Source organism: Triticum aestivum, chromosome 5B (assembly GCF_018294505.1).
Source record: "Triticum aestivum cultivar Chinese Spring chromosome 5B, IWGSC CS RefSeq v2.1, whole genome shotgun sequence".
NCBI lineage: Eukaryota > Viridiplantae > Streptophyta > Magnoliopsida > Poales > Poaceae > Triticum > Triticum aestivum.
In genome coordinates this window covers 692,912,215-692,933,428 of record NC_057807.1, presented here as the reverse complement: position 1 = coordinate 692,933,428, position 21,214 = coordinate 692,912,215, and the positions used below count along the sequence as shown (strand labels likewise).

Genomic DNA, 21,214 nt, shown 5'->3' with positions numbered 1-21,214 from the left:
CAGATTGGTTAAGAACCTTGAGCCATGAAAAGCATGTAGTTAGTCCATTAGCCTTGGCCAATTTAATCCATAAACATACTCCAAATAAATCAGGGTATATATTTAAACATACTCCAAATTATGTTAGATCACAGTCACCGGGGACGTGGAACTATGCCATGTTTCTCGTCCTAGGAACAATCTTGTCTTGGCCTTGTCAAAACATTTCGCAGGTAGCTTACCCCGTTCCTCGACCCCATCGGCCCAGGAACTTGGTGTCTGGGTTGAATTAAATTCTGCTGATAGATTTGGCCATCGTATTAAGAGATTAGGCCTCATTTGGAATAAATTAAGCAATAACGAGTCCATGCGAGATGCAACACCCATTGGCGATGGCTCCACCAGTGGACCATGGCTTCCACTCATGACCATTACTTTTGCTACTGAAACCAAGACTGTAGCATTTATCAGCATATGCACAGATTTACACTGTTGAATTAAAAAATAGTTTGGATTTTTACAGGAGATTCAAAATTCTGCAAAACCTTCAACTAGTTCATAAACCACAACAATGCATTAGGAGATTTTATTTTTTTGCTTGCAGTGATTAATGTGTAGCTGGTAAAAGAGTATAGTACAACACATACCATATTGTAGAAATTTATTGCAGAAACATAATCTTTTCTTTTGTATGCCTTGTTTCCTTCTGATTTCAGATAAGCTGGCCCCATTTTGTACAATGGGTCGTCCTGAAACAGTCAAACTCAGAAGATAATGCAAACTGAGGCACCCACACTTGAACTGAGACCGCCCAACAAAAAAAGTATCAGCAGTGATCCTTAGTGCCTATGTCAATTCAATATTTTCAGATTATTCATTATATATAAAGTTAAGTGGGAAAAACACAAGGACACTTCAAGTTACGAAGACAAACATTTGACACCACATCTCGTTCTCATTCGGCAAAGTTTTATCCATAATGCGATCAATACTGGTGACTGATTTAGTTCCAGAAAGAAGAAGAAATAAATGTCTTGACGTGTCAATGGAATGAAACCTTTCAAACGGGTAATAACAAAAATTGAAGATTAAATGAACTACAACTTTTTAAGAGAGAAAGCTTATATCAATTTGATTTCATCCACTCAATCCTATGGTGATATTCCAGTTATCCAATTGGGTTTGGAACAAACATGTGTTTAAACTTTCATATACTTGCTTCAAGTTAGGGGAGGCATCGAAGATTCTAAAGACTAGAAAATGCTCTAGTGCCTTTTGTCCCAAGCAAGTTGGGGTAGACTGCTCTACTGCAAGTATTAAGACATGATAATAATCTTAGATATGCCAAAAATCCTCGAATTCATACCTCCTCCTTCGGCACTGATTTGACATAAGCAAGTATACCATCAACACTCCAATCACACACATATGGAATATGAGATGTTACTGGAAAAAGGATCTCAACATCTTTCCGTCTATTGTTACGTGCAGCAATCTCTATGGGCTGTTGACCTCCCTGTTAATATAAAGCAAAGACACATTGTACTTGAGGGAATGGGAGATTAACAAATACAAACATGTTTAGTACTATAACCACTACTAAAGGCTTCCACGGTAAATTCAGTCGTTATACATTATAGTTTAAACAAATGTGAAGCACCTAAATATTTCTGCAACAAGCAGTCCATCACACAAAACATCTGACGGGAATTGAACATTGCAGAGAACACAAAGCTCACATTTCGCTGCACTGAATTGATTGAATCATAAATTCACAATTACTTTCGGATACTTCAAGTGCAGTTTCTTTGGTCATAAGTAATGCCATTTTGGACATACATGTAGTCAAACGTTTGAAATTTTAGCTAATTTCTAACATGAAAATCATATGTGAAGCTTGGCAAGAGGACAATCGAGAAAGTGGTGTTGTATGGTTTCGTCCTGGTCACAAAAACAACAGCGAGAGCTGCCCACCCACTGGCGTTTCAGCAGATTACCTTTGGTTAGAATCACTTCCTTGTGTACAAACCATATGAAGATTTTGATTCTCAACAGAACTCTAATTTTCCATATATAAATTGATTTCAAGATGGAGGCCAGAGTCAATTAGGTCAAGGTACATCGATTTTCACCGTGAAAGCACCGTTCCTAGTTAACTTCTAGTGAAACAAGTCTGGCTGGTCCATTAGTTGAACATCCGTCAACCTCTGCATGAGATGCAACCAGGAACTCCAACGTTCCCCCACCAGAGACCTCCTGAACTGGATGTTTAGAGGAACCGATTGTAATACGGTAGCAATGTAAGCTTCCTTATGTTGTACAATATTATAAAGGGCGGGTACTGAATGGCTAAAGGCATCTTCCCTAACCATGTAGTTCCCAGAATCTGGTCATTCTACTGTTTCCAATATTAAACTTGACCCTATGGAAAAAGGTTTCTTTCTCCTCATTAACCCCTTTCAAAAGGGCGAGTCATTAGGTCTAACAGTAACCTGGGTCAATGACTTAGATTGTAGGTACTTATTAATCAGAATCTGTGCCCACATACCCTCAGTCTCGACAGATAGCCATTATAGCTATTTGCTAAGCAAACATCTGTTCTTAACCTCTAGGTTCTCAATCCCTAATCCACGTTGGTCTTTAGGTCTGTAAACAATATCCCACCTGGTCAACCTGTATTTCGTCTTAACTTCATCACTTTGCCAGAAAAAACGAGATCGATAAAAGTCTAATCTTTTCCGCACCCCTACAGGTACCTCAAAGAAAGACAGCATGAACATCGGCATGCTAGTTAATACTGAATTTATCAACACAAGCCGACCTTCGTAAGACATAAGCTTGCCCTTCCAGCAGTTTAGTTTTTTTTCGAATCGATCTTCAATGCACTTCCACTCCTCATTAGATAATTTACGACGGTGAATTGGAATTCCTAGGTAACTAAATGGTAAGGAGCCCATCACACACCTCAACAATTGTCTATACACATCGTGTTCCTCTTTGGCTCTCCCAAAGCATAACAATTCGCTCTTGCTGAAATTGATTTTTAATCCCGGCAACTATTCAAATAAGCAAAGTACTAGCTTCATATTTCTAGCCTTTGCCAGGTCATGTTCCATCAAAATGATAGTGTCATCATCGTATTGTAGTATGGACACCCCCCCCCCCCCCCCATCCGGGACGAGTCCTCCTACTTGGCCGTTCTTCTTGGCCCGACTGATAAGAACCGCCAACATATCTGCTACTATGTTGAACAGAATCAGAGACATCAGATCTCCTTGTCTTAAGCCCTTATGAGTCTGAAAATAATGACTTGTGTCATCATTCACCTTAATCCCCACACTACCCATTTGAATAAAGGAGTCCACCCGCTCCCTCCCGCTAGGGTTCCGCCGGCGCCGTCGCCGGCGCCCTAGCCCCCTCCTGTCGTCGCCAGGCCGCTGGCTCGCGTGCACTGGCCCTCCCCGCCCCCCTCTTCCCCTCCCCCTCCCGTTCCCGCCCCCGCGCAGCCTCCCCGGGAGGTGGCCGGGGCGGCGCGCCCCTCCCCTTCCCTCGGCCGCCACCCCTGTGAGATCTCCCCCGCCGCCGTCGGCGGGTGCCCCGGCGCTGGCCCGGGTGCTGTCGGCGGCGGCGGGCCCTTCTGTACCCGCGTGTTCGTCTCCTTGCCGGGGCTGGTAACGGTGGCGGTGATGCTCGGCTGGGCGGGGCCCAGCGACCCGGTGTCGGTCGCCGGCGGTAGGCGCGGTGGCATTGCTGCCCTTGGTAGCAGGGCGGCGTGGTGGCGTGCGGTGGCCAGCGCGCGTCCCCGGCCCCATCTGGGTCCTAGAGGGCCGGTCCCCAGCGTGGCTTCATCGTCGTCTGTGTGGTGAGGAGGAGGAGCAGCTCGGACGGGGGGCGGCGATGCCCGATGGCGTGCCTGCTGCAGCGCGATGGCGGGAGCTTTACGGGCATGGAGTTCCCGGCCGGGCCTATGGGCCCACGGGCCCGGTATGCTTCTGCTATTGTGTCCGGTCGGCTACCGTCGTTGACGGTGGAGGTTGTGCCCTCCCGCGTGCCAACGGTGCTGCAGCCTCTAGTCCCAGCTCCTATCCCTTGTTGTGCAGACCTCACTTCGTGGTGCCGTGGTGAGACGGCGTGGAGGCTTCTTGACCATGGTGGCACAAGATGGTGGTCGGTTTGGTGGCAGGCTCTGGAGCACCCCGAGGTGAAGGTTGGGATTAGGGGAAACCCCTGTCGGCCTGTCCGACACCGATGCCGCGACGCCGGTGGGTGCCGCCGGACCTTCCTGGAGGGCATCGGGGGTGACCCTTCCTCTCACCTTGTCGTGTATCAGGGGAAACCCTTGGCAGTAGCGTCGTCATCGCCGCAGTCCTTCTTGGAGGTGATGATTGGTACCGGTGCTTCGGAGCCTTGGAGCTTGGTGGGAGATCTTCGGTGGGCGCAGTGGTCGTGAAGCTTGTTCGTTTCCGTCGATCCGCCGTTGTCGGCATTCTTTTCTCTTGTTGTTTCTCTTTCGTTTCTTTTGGGTGTGATTGTGCTGCTTCCGCCCAACACCTATCCTTGGATGTATCAGTTGGTTGCTTTGGAATACAAAGCGAGGGGAAACCCTTTTTCGGAATAAAGGAGTCCACCTGGTTCGTCCAGGATTCATCGAACCCCTTCATGCGCAGAGGCTGCTGGAGGAAGGGCCATTAGACCTTATAATACGCTTTCTCAAAATCCACTTTGAAGATCACCCTGTCTAGTTTCTTCGAATGGATTACATGTTGATTGTCGTGTAACACAACAACCCCCTCAAGGATGTGTCTCCCTGGCATGAAAGCAGTCTGATTCGGATGCACCACCGAATGGGTAATCCTCGTCAACCTATTTGTGTCGACTTTAGTAAAAGAATTGAAACTCACGTTGAGAAGACAAATCAGCCTGAACTACTCGATACGCACAACCTCCTCCTTCTTTGGCAACAGTGTTATCATTCCAAAGTTTAGATGGAATTACTACAAATGGTCGTTGAATAAATCATGAAACATAGGCATGAGGTCTCCCTTAATAATATGCCAACATTTCTTATAGAATTCTGCTGTGAACCCATTCATTCTAGACGCTTTATTCTGTTTCATTTGTGCTACACGGGCTGAGCTCAATCACCAGTTCACCTCACGCAGGTGGGTCGGTTCCAGGTCTTGGGCTTCCTGGGTCGAGTGTTCTGTTTCCTTGAAACCTCAGTGCTCTTGTCTTTTGATGCACCAGGAGCTGGGGGCATGACAAAGCTGTCGCGGCAAACTGATTTGTTCTTTGTCTAAGGGTAAGTTGATACTGTAAGTTGAGACACTTATTTTGGAACGAAGGGAGTAGAACATACTGATCTTGGTTGACTTCATTGCACCTCTTTGGTAAGCGTGTCTCAATCTGAGATGTTCTGTAAGTGAAGTGCTAATTATGTTCGGGAAAACCTGTTTAATTCGCTCATTATGATAATAAACATTTGTTCTACTTTGCGTGAGCTTTTCTGGTCAATGGAACAGAGATAAATGTGCTTATGAAGGATCCTGTTCCATTCTTGCTACTTTACAACTTAGGTGACACATTTATATCCAATTCAGGTGATTCAGTTTGTACTCAGCAAGTTATTCAGAACTATCAGGATTCATGATAAATAGCAGTGTTCTGGTCACGCAACACAAAAATGAAGGATTCATGATCTACTAATGGCTTCTACCATTAGTAGTCACCAAGTTATTCAGAACTCAAACTGACATCAACAACTCATTCAGAACTCAAACTGGTAGACTTAACAAGAGATCGAACTTACATAAAACACTTCTGACGTAATAAGCAACTGTATAGCATGCATATTCTGACTAAATTTTCAACAGAATCAACAGATCAACTGGTTATACTCGGCAATAATACCCAGAAACAGAGACAAGGTTCGCGAACTGACATCTGCCAGGAAAATCCACTAGTTATACTCTGCTGGAGCATATATAACCTATGGGACAAAAAACCTGGCGCATCAATCAATCCGCCCTGCCAATCAAGTCTGTATATAAAACCAGTACAGCAGAAAAGCAGCAATCAAAACTAAGATTACAACGGCTGATAGGTATTAGCCGCACTAGCTAGGACCACCCCCTTCACGAACCTGGCATGCACCAGATGGAATTTGAGCTACATGAGAAAAAGCAGTGATCAGAAAGTGTGGAGTAGTAGAAAACAAATGGGACTACAAGCTTTAATGACGATTTACAATTTGTCGAAACAACATAGTCATGATGGAGTTGTGAGATAGTTTTGTTAGTCCTTCGAATTATTTGGAACTATTGCTATGCATGTAACATTCTGAGACGATGATTTTTTGGGAACTCAGGTACCACATATATGTAACATAATTATCATCAAAATGTTTTGCCATAGACATGTTTATTCGTACACAAGGAGGGTGCATCAAAGTATGACTGCACTCAGCAAAAGACTTGTTGTAAACACACGTACCTAGTTTTCACAGGCTGCTCATGTTTCTTCGATATCAAGAAGCTGCCTCTTTTCACTGGTTGCAATATTCCCTTCAAATTTTGACAGTCCTCAATCAAGACATTTTTTATTTCTGAAAGGTCATCTGGTTCACCAATGGACACAAGGTTCCGGCAATACCGAATCTCTAATTCCTGGAGTGATGAGAGAGTACTGCTCCAAAGGTGGCCCGGAATGGATCTTATATGGTTATCCCAGCGTATTCTTAATGAAACGAGGGATTGAAGTTTTTCTAGGAAGCTGGGGACAAATGAAGAGATATCTCCACAATCACTTAAGTCGAGACTTTGGAGGGATGATGGTAATAACACCAATCCCAGCCAGTTGATTTTAGGGCAAAAAAAACACTCAAGTACTTCAGAGAAGAAAAAACCCCAAACCTTTCACCGAGCATGGACAGCTTCTTACAAGAGATAATAGTAATACTCTCAATGGCAGGTAGATATCCATCTTCTAGGAGACAATCAATGGTTGCCAGTTTTTCGCAGTTTCTGATGGTTAGGGAAGTAAGGTTGGTGAAGATCTGTCCAGATTGTCTAATGTATGTAAGATAAATACAATATGAAATGCACAACTCCTGTAGAGCTGGAAAATTCCACATTTGTAGTTGGATGCATGTGGGACCATTCGATGAGAAGAAAAAGTGGGTGAGAGAGCAGCACTGGATATCGTTTGTGAAATTCTCACAACTCTGATCTGTCAGTGTGCCATTGCGTACCACCAGTTTCTTGAGAGAGGGCGCAATCAAACTTTGGGAGTTTATATTTCCACAGTGTTCAACCCTGAATATTTCAAGGCAATGGAACTCCCCAAATCTTTCGGTTGGTACTGATATTAATTTCTGGCAATTCATTATTGCATGTTTCTTCATGACTGGTAGATAAGTTGGATGTAGAAATTGTTCGAGACTTGATAAACGGTGACACCCATCAATAATTACATCTGTCAGGGACGAGAAACAGGTGCTGCCATTAAGTATCTCGAGTCCACCACAATGAAGAAATGAAACAGATGTTATGCTTGGCAAGCTTTGTGGCTCAAACCAGCATGGAGGAGAAACACCTGGGTAAAAGTCAAGGACTAGAGACTTGACACCAGCAGGAGGTTTTAAATCTGGGAGGACTTCTATCTCGTTTTCCTCACTGATAGAAGTGTCAATGAATTTATTATCCCCAAATCTATCCAAGTAAGACCATTGCAACGTCAGCTTGTCAAGACATTCCTTATTTTTGAGTTCGGCTTCTGCTGAATGATCATTTCTTAGCTTGTCAACATTATTTATCTCCAAATGTCCGCGAAGGTGCTTCATATTCTTTATGAATCTACACCCTAGTCCCTGCTCATCTTTGGCTGCATCAAGGTTTACTCCATAATAAGATTCTTCTTTTCGAGATCTTCTAATATTTGGACCATATTTAAATCCCTGCGATTCAAATCTCCAAAGGTTGACCAACATACTGAAGTCACTAGGCAAGCTTTCTAGCTTGCATTTCTTAACACATATGACCTGTATATTGTGGAGCCTAAAAATCGTTGCTGGAAGAGTGGTGATAGAACACGCTCTGGATACCTCAATGTACAGAAGATGCTTCAATTTGGCAATGCTAGCTGGTACATCATTAATGGAGGCACAAACAATCACGCGCATACGCGTAAGTTCACTGCACCAAGCATCCATCAAACTAGCTGGAGTTTTTTTATTTGCTAAAGATTTGTTGCAGAGAAGGGTACGGAGCTTTTTGCACTTGCGAAGGCTCAATAAGTGGAAATTGCTGATGTCTGTGCTAGATAGTACTGACAAATGGCGAACATTATGAGGAATTCTTTCGATGTCATCCTTGTTTTTCACAATGAAACAGTCATCCTCTAAAACTTTTTGTGCCATATCATGCAACAAGTCATGGATTAAGTATTTTCCTTGAACTTCTTGAAAGAAGGATCGACTTAATAGGTCATTAAAGTATTGAGAGCCAATTTCTTGAACTGGAATAACACCTTGACGTTTCACAAAGGCTTCCGCTGCCCAAATTTCAGCTAAATGGCCCTTTTCAAACTCCTTATCTTTGGGGTACACAGCACAGAATGAAAAGCATCTCTTCAAGTGGAATGGTAAATACATGTAGCTCAACCGAAGGGCTGGCAAAATTTCGGTCATCTCTTGGTCCAACTCCCACAGTTCACTCTTTAGTATATTATTCCAATGTGATGTATGAAGGTCATGTCGTAACATGCGTCCAAGAGTTTTAGCGGCTAAAGGGGAGCCCTTTAACTTAGGAAGTATCTCTCTACCAATGTGCTCTAACTCTGGAAAATTGTCAGAACTCTCAGACCCAAACACGCATAGTTTGAAGAAATTCCAAAAGACATCGTCCTTTAAGCCTTCTAGTATAATGGGCTCCATAGTGTGCACTAAATCAACAACCTTTGGAGATCTTGTGGTGACTAACATCATACTTCCCCGTACCACATTTTTCAGAGGTCCACAAAATCTCTTCCAGCACTGGCCGTTTTCCTTCAGAGCATCATCCCACAAATCATCGAGGACAATCAAGAACTTTCTATTTTCTAGTGTGTTAGAAAGAGCATGCTGGAGAGAATTCAGATTGTTAGTCGTTGCCTCTTTACCAAAAAATGATTCTATAGCCTCTTTAGTCAGCCTCTTCTCATCGAAATCATCTGAGACACAAATCCAAATTATTGTGTCAAAGTGAGACTTTACCCTTGGATGACTACAAATATGCTGGGCCAAAGTGGTCTTTCCAACACCCCCAATTCCAACTATTGGCAAAACTGGAAGCTCTGGTAATCTTGGTTCATCTACACTAGTTTCCCTCTTGCGTTTTGAATGAGTGCTACTATGTGTAGGCATGAGCAGTCCCAAGATCTGCTCTAGCACCATGTCACGACCAAATATTTTTGTTTCACTGCGAAAAGAGCTAGTTTCTGGCCTGACTGTTTTCTCAAACCGCGGTGTCACTTCACCCAACCCCTTCTTCTCTAGGTGATTGGAAATAAGATCCAACCGTTTTTGGATATCATTCACACTGGTAAAGCTATTAAAGAAGTCCGTAAAAGATGACTGCCTTGCATTTCCCTCCACTATCACATTATGGTTGTACCATCTGAGCTCATCAAGAAGATCTTCAACATTGTAAACTGTGTCCTTGAGTTTTGGAAGGAGCTCGGTCACACCATCTTTGTGGCTTCTCCATTCCGCTCGATTAATGAGGTCATACATCTCTGGAAGAGTATCACTGAGGTGTTGCAAGGCACTCTGCAGCTGAAATAGTTTATTTTGAAGCTCTTGCTCCTGAGTGCCTCTCCATTTGGATGAAATAGCAGATTTAGCCCACTGAAAAAGATTGGCATACTCATTGATACCAGTAGTGACCCCAGTAGTATCAATTATATCCATGGTGAAATGAGAATCAATAGTTCCTTTCTCCCTGCTGACAACCCATGCAAACAATGAGCAAACTTATTTTCATGATCAAATAATGCTAATAAAGGTATAAGTAGGATAACTTAGATGTGATGCAAACAACCTGACTAGGTCCTCCGTCCTGTCTAAAATGACAAAGAACAAACCTGAGATTTCGGTTTTGCGAGAAATAGCCATCGTCGTTCCAGGTCACATCTCCAGGCCTTCGAATAGCATGACACTCCTGGTTCCTAAAACAATGAAATGGTAATCCTAGCGTAAGTAAAAAGCACATCTTCTTGGAAAGGAAAAAGGGGTATAATATACTAACCTCATGGTGGACTCGTGTTCATGATCCGTGGGGTTGGCAAGGGACTCAAACCGACTGCTGCTATCATGGACCCCGATCGAAGCTGAGGAGGCCGTAAAATATATCAGTACGTTTTGGATAAAGGGAAATAGCATTGGTCTATGATATTACAAGATGCTGACTTTAATCATCTAAAACAGTCACTCCTGCTCTATGCAGCAAAAGGTACATTAAACCAGGATGAACATTACGAAGTACTTGCCTTTAAGGCATTTCAATTATTTTGAACGGTCAAAATAACAACCAGAGAATGCAGTTTTTATATGTAGTTTGCATTGTACAAAATATATGAACATATCTATCAAGCGTTGTATGGTTTGCATGGTCCGGTGTCCGCCGGAATTTAGAGCATAGCGTTGGATGGACGCCATCCCACCGGGTGTCTGCGGGCACATCTGAAGTTGTCCACAAACAGTTAAGGGAAACTCCAACGTGAATCACCAAAACTCCCCTAAATATGGACAGTCCGGACATTTTTTTTGCCATCCAACACTAGTCACCAAATTTTTCTTCACCATCCTTCCGATATCCCACAAAATGGGACCAAAGGTAGGGGATGTTTGGGGTAGTCTGTACGTCCTCCACATATGCATCTGACAACGCGGACCCACCCAAAAACCCTCCCTTCGCTCAGACTAGGATCGTCTGCTCCGCTCTTCGCTCTGCATTCATGCCGGTTAGATAACATGGCCGGACACTGGCTGCCACGTACCGCATTGATGCCGACTGACCGAGCCACACACTTGGCCCGGCTCAAAGGAGGGTGGCGCGGGCAGAGTCCACGACCGTGGCCTATAGTCGTGGCCAGGCCGAGGTGGCCAAGGCTCTGCGCTAGATGGAGAAGGACCAGCGACTGCACCGCGGGCGTGGAGCGGTGGCCGATGAGGTCGCAATGCCTAGCGGCGTTTCTTCCACTGGAAGGACGACGATGATGATGGCTCGGACGGCAGCGGCCATAAAAAACGTGACACAGACGACGTCGGAGGTGCCGACAGCCACGGAGGCCATGCCGATGAGGTCACCGTCAGGAAACCTCCATAATTAAGATTTGGTTTTTTAAATCCCATTCAGTTTAGTTAAAATAAACCTTTTAGTTGTAATATACCAAAATGTAACGACGATAGCGAGTGGTATCCCTCAAGATGAGTACCATAACTAGGGCGCAATTGGAGATGGATATCGTCCGTTTTAGCATGATTTTTCTTTTCATTTTAGAAATACCCGTTTAAATGGGGAGGACATTTGGTGAATGCAGTTAGATAACGTCTGCCATTGTTCGCGTCCGCAGATACATTCAATTTCAAACGTATTCACAGACATTTGGTGATGTCTCTTTCGATGATAGGGTGTCTGTTTGAGGGCGCGGGTTTAGAGATGCCCTAAGTGCCGAGCCTGTCTAAGCATTGCTGGATTGCTTTCCACAAGTTTTTATTTTTGGGCAGCCCGTCGGCGTTCTGGAAAGTCGGCGCTTAGCTCTCTAGCTCGGCGCATAAAAGTGCCATGACACCTTGAGCGTGTTGTAGTAATGACTGACGAGACTATTTCAAATCCCCACCATTAATTGATCCACAATGAAATTATCACACTCCTCTCAACAGGCGACCCAAGCAAAAAACTTGCTTCAGTGGAGATGCTTACCTGAGTTCTTGTAATGGTTATCGGCCGAGGCCTCTCTGCTTTGCAAGTTGGTCGCCTATAAAGAAGAGAGGTTAGTCCATGTTCGTAGAGGCCTCTCCTGACACATCACTACTATTTGAATTTTTTTGTAGCTTATACTTACAAATATTTTTTTAGGTATGCAAACCAGATTTTAATCACCAGTGACTGACTGAAAGTGGCTACTAGACCACTAATCACAAAAATACTTAGGTGGCAAAGTTGCACAATTTTTGTTGGCATTTATGCTATATATACATATACTATGGTTGACTAGTTGATACATTTTGCTTGGCGGGATAACAATTTTCCATTTAGTCATCTGGGAAAAATAGTCTGCTGGGAAATTATTATAGATACTTAGAGCATCTCTAGAAGATACCTTAAAAGCCATATTTGAGGCCAACTGAGCCTAGCTCAGATGGTTAGGTTATTTGTGGTCGAGGTATAATACCATCCGGGTTTAAGTTCTAGACTTGACATTGGTGGTCACATATTTCTGGATTTATTTCAAGGTTTTCGGACATATTTGTTTATTGAGAGGAAACGTTCTCGTCGATTACAGATGCGCTTGTGGTGACTTCGTCAATCTCAAAATGATGTGCCAGCTTAGGCTTTCGGAGATACTCATAGGGATATGGTGTGTGTGAATGCTTTCATGGGATGAGTGTATGTGCATTTGTATAAGCGTCTGCTTCTGTGTTCCTTAAAAACAACCATATTTGAGGGATTAAGTGCTATGTATCAGACCCTCAAATGTTTAGTTCCCCAAATGAATATGAATTTTGATCCCTTAAAACTCAGCCTTCTAGCCTATTTTAAATCCAGAAGTAGACACTTGGTAAAAAAAAAGAGGATCCTCCCCTTTCGCATACATGGGTGCGGCGACCGGTGCAATGACTGATTAGCCCAGCTCCAACTACAACACCCAGCTCAGTCGCCCTGAAACCTTAACCAATTCAGTTTGGCCTCTCTCTTCGTCGATTCGGGCAGCCGCTGTCGCCTTCTTGAGGTCGAGGTCATGGCTGCTAGTCGAGCTTCACCGGCTTCCCAATGTCGGCAACGGTCTACGCGCGGACCGCGATCACCCTCCCCGCCCTCGCATCGTCTTCCTCGACTATGGCACCGCTTCAGCTCTGTTTCATCTTCTCCGACATTGCCGCCTCCCCGAGCTCTGTTTGCTGCATCCCTACCGTGTCTTTGAGCCACTGCGCCGCCTCCTGATACGTCTTTAACGTATCTATAATTTTTGATTGTTCCATGTTGTTATAGTGTTAATCTTTGATGTTTTATATGCAACTATATGCAATGTTATATCATTTTTGTGGACTAACCTATCAACTTAGCACCTAGTGCCAGTTGCTATTTTGTTGCTTGTTTTTGGTTTTCCAGAAAATCAGACCAAACAAAGTTCAAATGCCACGAAACTGTTTGGAGATTTGTTTTCTGGACAAAAGAGACCGTGGAAGCTTCAGGAGACGACCAGAAGCCGGAGGAGTAGCCCACAAGGCACCAGGGCACGCCCAGGGGGGTAGGTGTGCCCTGGTGTGTTGTAGGGCCCACGTTCAACGTTTTGACCTAATTCTGCCTCTATAAATTCTCTAAAATCGGGAAACCAACAGAGAGCCACCCAAAACACTTTTTCCGCCGCCGCAAATGTTTGTTCTCGAGAGATCTCATCTGGAGGCATATTCCGGCACTTTGTCGGAGGGGGAATCAATCACTAAGGGGCTTTACATCAAGCTTGCTACCCTTTCATTGATGTGCGAGTAGTTTACCACAGACCGACAGGTCCATAGTTAGCAGCTAGATTGCTTCTTCTCTCTTGTTGATCTTCAATTCAATGTTCTCCTTGATGTTCTTGGAGTTCTAATCGATATAATTATGTTTTGCGGTGTGTTTGTTGGGATCCGATGAATTGTGAGTTTATGATCATATTGTCTATGAATATTATTTTAGGCTTCTCTGAACTTTTTTATGCATGATTATTATATCTTTGTATTTCTCTGATCTATCGATTTGTTTTGGCCAACTAGATTGATTTTTCTTGCAATGGGAGAGGTGCTTTGTGATGGGTTCAATCTCGTGGTGCTCAATCCTAGTGACAGAAAGGGACATGACACGTATTTGTATCGTTCCCACTAAAGATAAAAAGATGAGGTTTATTCATATTAATTGAGTTTACTTTGTCTACATCATGTCATCTTGCTTAACGCATTACTCCATTCTTTATGAACTTAATACTCTAGATGCATGCTGGATAGCGGTTGATGTGTGAAGTAATAGTAGTAGATGCAGGTGGAGTCGATCTACTTGTCTCGGACGTGATGTCTATATACATGATCATTGTCTTAAATATCGTCATGATTATTTGCTTTTCTATCAATTGACCAATAGTAATTTGTTTGCCCACCGTATACTATTTTCTCGAGATAAGTCTCTAGTGAAAACTATGGCCCTCGGGTCTATCTAAATCATATAAAAAATCTAAAAATATATTTTTGCACTTTTATTTACGTTATTTTATTTTGTATTTTTATTTATCTATCTATCACTTTGAGGTTTGATCCTTTCCATTAACCGCCATGGTGTTGACAACCCCTTGTTTGTGTTGGGTGCAATTATTTAATATTTTGTGTGTAGCTGCTGCTAACGAGTTGTTGCATGATTCTCCTACTAGTTTGATAACCTTGGTTTTTAACTGAGGAAAATACTTATCTCAATTGTACTACATCAGCCTCTCCTCTTCGGGCAAAAACCAACGCAGATCACAAGTAGCACCTCCCCGTGCTCCGTCGTCGAAGTCGCCCCCTCCTGCGAGATCACTGCCAAAGTACCACGCTACACCACGGAGGAGGCGACGCATGCCTACAACATAGTACATTGCTTCTTCAGGCAGCGAGTGACGGTGTCCTGGACTAGGGGGTATTCATCACGTCATGGGTCGGGTCGAGGATCCTCATGGCGGTTCACTAATGGGCTTCTACGGGCAGCCTATACAAGGGAGATTCCACAAGACTTGATGCACAAGCCAAAGACTCCTCTCCATCTACTTATCCGACTAGGACTCACTATCCTAGGCCTCCGGTACATTATATAAGCTGAGGCCAGGCTAGTATAGATATACTCTAGATAATTAGAATCATACACAACAATCTCTGTACTTTATACTATCCCCCAAATCAATACAATGAAAAGAAGGACGTAGGGTATTATCTCTGTGAGAGAGCCCGAACCTGGGTAAAATTCTGGGTCTATGTTACCATCGCTCCTAGATGCCTAGATTTGGACCCCTACCTCGAGATATGCTGGATTTAGAACCGACATTGGTAGCCCATGCGGGTCCCTGCTGGTAGTCACCACGGTGCGATGGAGATTCGGATCGGCTCCGGCGCGATCTACGACTCGAAACAAAGCTTCATTGTTGACGTCGGCATCTTCGTCGCCGTCTCGACTGGTCATATCGGCTAGACCGAGGACTGCGCCCCGTCTCGGATCATCAAGATCGGATGGGTGCTTTCATAAACATCAACTTCGATCTCTATCAAGTTCATGGGAGAATCATCCATGGAGCTCGGGGCTCAACGTCAAGATTGCCCTCTCGCACCCATGAAGTTTTTCTGGACAACGGATACGTGTTCACCATCGCCACCTCCTCGAGCGTTATTTTGATGAATCCTTTTGTGGAATTGTGAGGAATTGAGTCTACAATAATCCTGTAAAACTCTTTCGATGGAGGAATCTCTGGCAATCTCCATGGAGCCATGTCAAATATGGAAGGGAATCTGGATGAGTTTAGGGAAATCAGTCCAGCATCCAACTTGGACATTCGTTGGAAAATCCCACAATCAATAGGCTTCAAAATTCTTGTATCGACGACTCCTTAGAATTTCAGCTCGATCCCACTGTTCAAACTCCGGGAAACGTCCGAGGAGTGCATAAATTTTCGGATGTGTTTTCTACGCGAAAACGAATCCGACCCGAGTTTATCTTTTTTCATGAACAGGTTATCGGCGTCCTTTTTGGAGGAGTTTTTTCCTAGGATATTGTGATTTCATCTCCGATACGTGTAAACAATTTTGAGCCTTTTTCGAGATGATCTTTATAGTCACGCCGGTGTTAAACCGGCCGATCTCGTTGCTCCAAGGATGTTGACCTGCGCTGAATGGGTCATCACTTCGTCGAGCCGACATCATCCTCATTGGATCATCACCTCGGTGAGCCGACCAAGAGTTCGGCATCACGAAGGCCAAATAATTGCTCGAACATCTGGAGACCAGCTTGGCGGCTGGGACCTCGACCCGCCGCAAGCGCGGACCACATCATCAACATCTAGCACATTAACTAGCTAATTCACTTTCGTCCTCAAAATTTTATTTTTTTCAGTTCAACTAAGCATTATATTTATGTTAAACAAAAAAAGTTATTTGTTAAAACTTAGTTTGTTAAAAACACTTATTTTCCCATGTGAACTGGGGGCTCTTAAATTTATATGAGCCATTTTATAATAAATATTTTCTTCTAAGTCATTGCAAAGTCTTTTTCTACTACTCTTTTTTCAGATGTGAGAGTGTGGTTAATAGCTTTATAGCTTGATTTCTCTCTAGAGCCACTCAAGTTTAGTTCTCTAAAACGGGCATGGGAAGCACTCTGCCTTCGGCAAGGGAGGTTGAGGCTGAGCCACTGGAGGTATGGCGATCGGACGTATCATGTTAAAGCATGGAGGAATAACAAATTAATTTTAAGACTAATTTTTGGATTGGCACCAGAAAACTTGATTTAATGCAAACTAAAGTTTTTACATGAGTTTTTTGGTTTTCCGAACATATGACACTTTAAACCTATTTGTATGTTTTTTCCACGAGGCAAGATATCCTCTTCATCGAGGTGTCCTGCATGATGGCTCTGTTCAGGAAATCTTTTCCGGGCTGCACTTCAGCCTCTTCCCTGCCGAGCTGCACCTTGGCGGGCGACACTCAAACACCGACCGGAAAAATTCCCAAGGGGATACAATCCTAGGGTAGGCCATGTGCCCAACCCAAGTCTCGGGGGCTACTACATTCACGATTCAAGGCAAAAAAAATCAAAGTGCACAACTGTTTCTGAGGAGATTATAATCCTCACGTTGGTTGACTGCATCCAACCTGAGTCTCGGGAGCTATTGCGCACTGCGTTTCCGTTCCCAGGTATGTTGCCGAGTTAGGAGTTCATCCTCAGTCCGATGTCGCGAATCTACCCGAGTCTCATGGGCTACTAGGATCTGTGGTTTTATGCTATCCTTCAGGTACATACCGGATTTTAGGCCGGTACACACCTTGAGGGCTACTAGCTATACATCTTGGTAGAGAATAAATTGCACCAATAAAAAAATCTGAAAAACATCAACCTAAGCTTGAGGTGGCGCATCACCTCGGAAGCAGTCTGGCAGAAAGCTCGGATGCGAGTGGCTAACTCCATCGAGTACATTTCAGGCATTAAGCTTGGCTGAACACCTTCAACTTTTTCGAGACCAAGGTAATCTATGACACCTCGAACGCATCCTGCATTGGATCTCGGCTGCAAAAAGACACCCTGGATATAGTGCAGCACTGGAGCTAGGCAACACAAGTACACCGCCGCACGGGAAAAACTTTGAACCCGAGGTGTGGCGTAAAAATAACAAGGCATTGATAAAGGTCGAGAATTAAAAGGGCTCCTCTAATGCCCGACGTGTGAACTCCTCAGATACCTGACGTTTGAACTCTTCGGATACACCTCGGCGATCCTCAAGATCGAAGATGAGAAGATTTGTTGAACCGGCTTTCACCGATGTCCGAAGATGGAGAACAATTCGAAAGAACCGAGGAGCGTCCCCAACTTGAAGACCGGTTCAGGGGGCTACTAACTATGTCCTGGACTAGGGGGTACTCACCACATCGTCTCCCAACCAGGTGGGTCAGGCCAAGGACCCCATGGCGGTTCACTAGTGGGCTTCTACGGGAAGCCCAAGAAGTATACAAGGGAGATTCCACAAAACTTGACGCAGAAGCTAAAGACTCCTCTTCACCGACGCATCCGACTAGGACTCTTGCTATCCTATACCTCCAGTACATTAAATAAGCCGGGGCCAGGCTACTCGATAGATATATTATAGATCATTAGAATCATACACAACAATCTCGTGGTAGATACCTGTACTTTGTACTATCCCACATATCAATACAATGAAAAGCAACGCATAGGGTATTATCTCTTTGAGAGAGCCCAGACCTGGGTAAAATTCCGTGTTCATGTTACCGCCGCTCCCAGACGCCTAGCTTTGGACCCCTACCTCAAGATATGCCGGATTTAGCACCGACAACGAGCGAAACTTAACTTCACCCCTAACGCGGCGGCCATGGTTGATCTCACCCCTCCCGTCATTTGAATTGTTACCCACGATGATGAGAAAGAGCATCGAAAGTCCAAGGTGCAACTCATGGCCGAGCTCGCCGATGCCGACTTTCTGTCCAAGCTTGTCAAGGAGAATTTGCAAATCTTCGCCGAGAACCAAGCGTTCATCTAGTCCGTGGAGGACGAGCCACCATCAACCGCGAGCGTGCCCAGCTCTCCTGCCTCCAAGTTGAGAATCAGGATATGTTCGACAATCTTGCCGACGAGGACGAGATGTCGTGGAACTGGCCCACCGCAAATGACAATAGGGCTGGCCCCTCTGGCAGGTGTGATCCCCGTCTCCTCCTCCAATTTAGATTTCTTGAACAACGTCAAGGGCGACGACAAGTAGAACTATATGGTTTGTAGTTTTATATGGTTTATATCAATGCTTAACCTAGTTTCATGTGGATCTATTTTTAATGTAGTAGGCAACGGTCTGTTTAATCATGCTATGTATGAACTAGTTTAAATATGTGTTTGAAATGAGTTTAATCCCCTAAAGGATAATTTTATTTAGGATCAGGGATCTATATTGGAATTTTAGGGGGGGGGGGGGGTCAGCAAGAGATGCTCTTACTTACTATGTCTCTTTTCAGGTTTGTAAGGTCCATGTAAATTGCTAGATTTTCAAATACATGTGGGCCTTATAAACTAGGAGGGAGTTGCTAAGCTTATAAACATCCTAAAAATCTGATACCAAATCTAATGTTAAAGAAAAAATTGGTTTCACTTTGCTGGCTCTATTATTCAGAAAAGAGGTCTAGATAGCTAGAGTAAAAATATCACAAAATTTTCAATACCTCGTATGTAAGTGACATTTTTTTAATATCAATCCTGTTGAGTTCATCAACAATCTCTCTTATAAGGGGTCTTTTCTGTCGGTCATCTTCCACACATCTGAATGCTATTCTGATGCAAGTCTCGATTACTTCTTGCCATGTTTGTGGCGACATTGTTGAATGTAGCCTTCTTTGCCATTTATCACATACCTGCAAAGTTGAAACAAAATGTTGATATCTTACATACATGTATTGAGCAAGAATAAGAAAAAAAAACATAAATTTATGAAAGAGAAGTATTCATGAGTCAGAAACATTTTATCTTACATGCTCAATGATCATTTCAGAAGGAACAATTCCACAATCATAATAGCTCTGGCGTCCTGCCATTATATTTATTATTATGACACCCAAACTGAACACGTCATATTTTGGTGAGATTTCTTGTTTTTTGATAAATTCTGGTGGTATGTATCCCCTGCATTGATGTCACATCCAATTAGTTTGCAACAAAGTTATATTAGAACTACTAGCTTCTTATAAGTTACCAACTAACATTGTCCCCATCATTGTTGCCGTGGTAATGGTTTGTGTTGAAGAAAAGATTCTTGATATACCAAAATCTCCAATTTTAGGCATCATGTTGGTGTCCAGCAATATATTTGCGGGCTTGATGTCTAGATGGTAAATATGCCCGTTATGAAGATAATTTAAACCCTCACACAGTCCCTTAATTATTTTATAACATGTCTGCCAATCAGGACTGCATGGCTCGTCATCTGTAGAAATAAGCATGAAATTAATGTTTTCAAAAAGACGTCAATTGAGAGATTGAAATTAATGTTTTCAAAAAGACGTCAATTAGGTAAATGTTTCTTTTCATACCAGAAAGGTAACTCTCGAGGTTTCCACCATGCAAATATTCAAAGCAGAGAATTCTTACTGGCTCACGAGCAAAGACATATTGTCCATTGTGCATAATCCAGCTACCTGGATGATAGCAGTAGCCAACGAATTGCACAATATTTTGATGACGGGCCCTAATAATGTTATTGAACTCATTTGTAAATTCCTTGTCATCAACCCCTTTGTGAGTGAGCTTCTTCAGAGCAATCTCTTTCCCGTTGTCCAATACTCCCTGTTAAGCATTTCTTATTCATATGGCACTTGGGTACATGAAATTCGCAGTAGAAGATTGGTTAATAAATTAGAAAATGGCATTTATAATCGCACCTTGTAAACGACCCCAAACCCACCCTCGCCAATTATGCTGTCCTCAGAAAAATTATTTGTAATAAGCTGTAAGAACTCGAGTGGAAACTCCCTTGGCGGTAGACTTGTATCCTGTAAATTGCTCTCCATGGTATCCTATACCTCTTGCTGGCTAGGACGAGCCTCCGTGTCCCATCAGCTTAATAGCACATAAATCATTTCAAATAAGCTGAAAGGTTGTATGCATAACTTTCACAATAGAAGGAACAGACATGTTGGTATGTACCTTGTTCTTTTTACAAACACTAACTCAGACCACGCAGGATTGTTATGTTGGGATTGGCAATCTCTTATTGACCTGCTTGCTGAGGTGCGTAGCACGCCTAGCTAGCTCACTAAAGTTCTCTTCATTTGTTTCGTCGCTAGAGAAACAGCCAGCTATTTAAGAACATATGAAATCCATACTGTTAACCTTCAAAGAGAAATTAGTTTCGTGACATCAACAAACACAGCAAGATCAAGAACAAATTATTGTACAAAAGCCATGAAAATGAAAGCAGCTATAACGGCTTTTCTGAAGATATATCGACCAAGCTTTCCTTAATTGCTAGCTACTCCATACAAGTGGAAGAAGATTGTTGCACAATAAGCTAGTTTAGCTAGCCTGTCTAGTTTCAGTAGTTTCAGACTTAGCCTCGATGTAGCTTTCTGTTAGGATTCAGTTAGCGATTTCTGTCAGGTTAGTTAGTTGTTTCCGCGGGGCGCGACTTGTGCATTCCGTGGAGCGATTGTAGGAGGCCATGGACTGCATGCTCGATCGTGGGATGGCGCGATCCAGTAAGAGCGGCAGGA

General features: G+C 43.5%; 1 protein-coding gene and 1 pseudogene across 1 annotated transcript; both read right to left on the bottom strand.

Moving 5' to 3' along the window:
• Positions 1-5,996: 5,996 nt before the first annotated feature.
• On the bottom strand, positions 5,997-10,129 carry LOC123115310 (putative disease resistance protein RGA4; annotated as a pseudogene).
• A 12-nt stretch (positions 10,130-10,141) lies between these two features.
• On the bottom strand, positions 10,142-20,512 carry LOC123115309 (putative receptor-like protein kinase At4g00960). The gene is made up of 8 exons (XM_044536497.1): positions 20,384-20,512; positions 20,036-20,288; positions 19,707-19,929; positions 19,478-19,628; positions 19,172-19,360; positions 11,940-11,994; positions 10,263-10,344; positions 10,142-10,175 (listed from the first exon to the last, which is right to left on the bottom strand). The coding sequence occupies exons 1-8, from the start codon at positions 20,510-20,512 to the stop codon at positions 10,142-10,144; spliced, it is 1,116 nt and encodes a 371-aa protein (XP_044392432.1).
• Between the last annotated feature and the right edge of the window lie 702 nt (positions 20,513-21,214).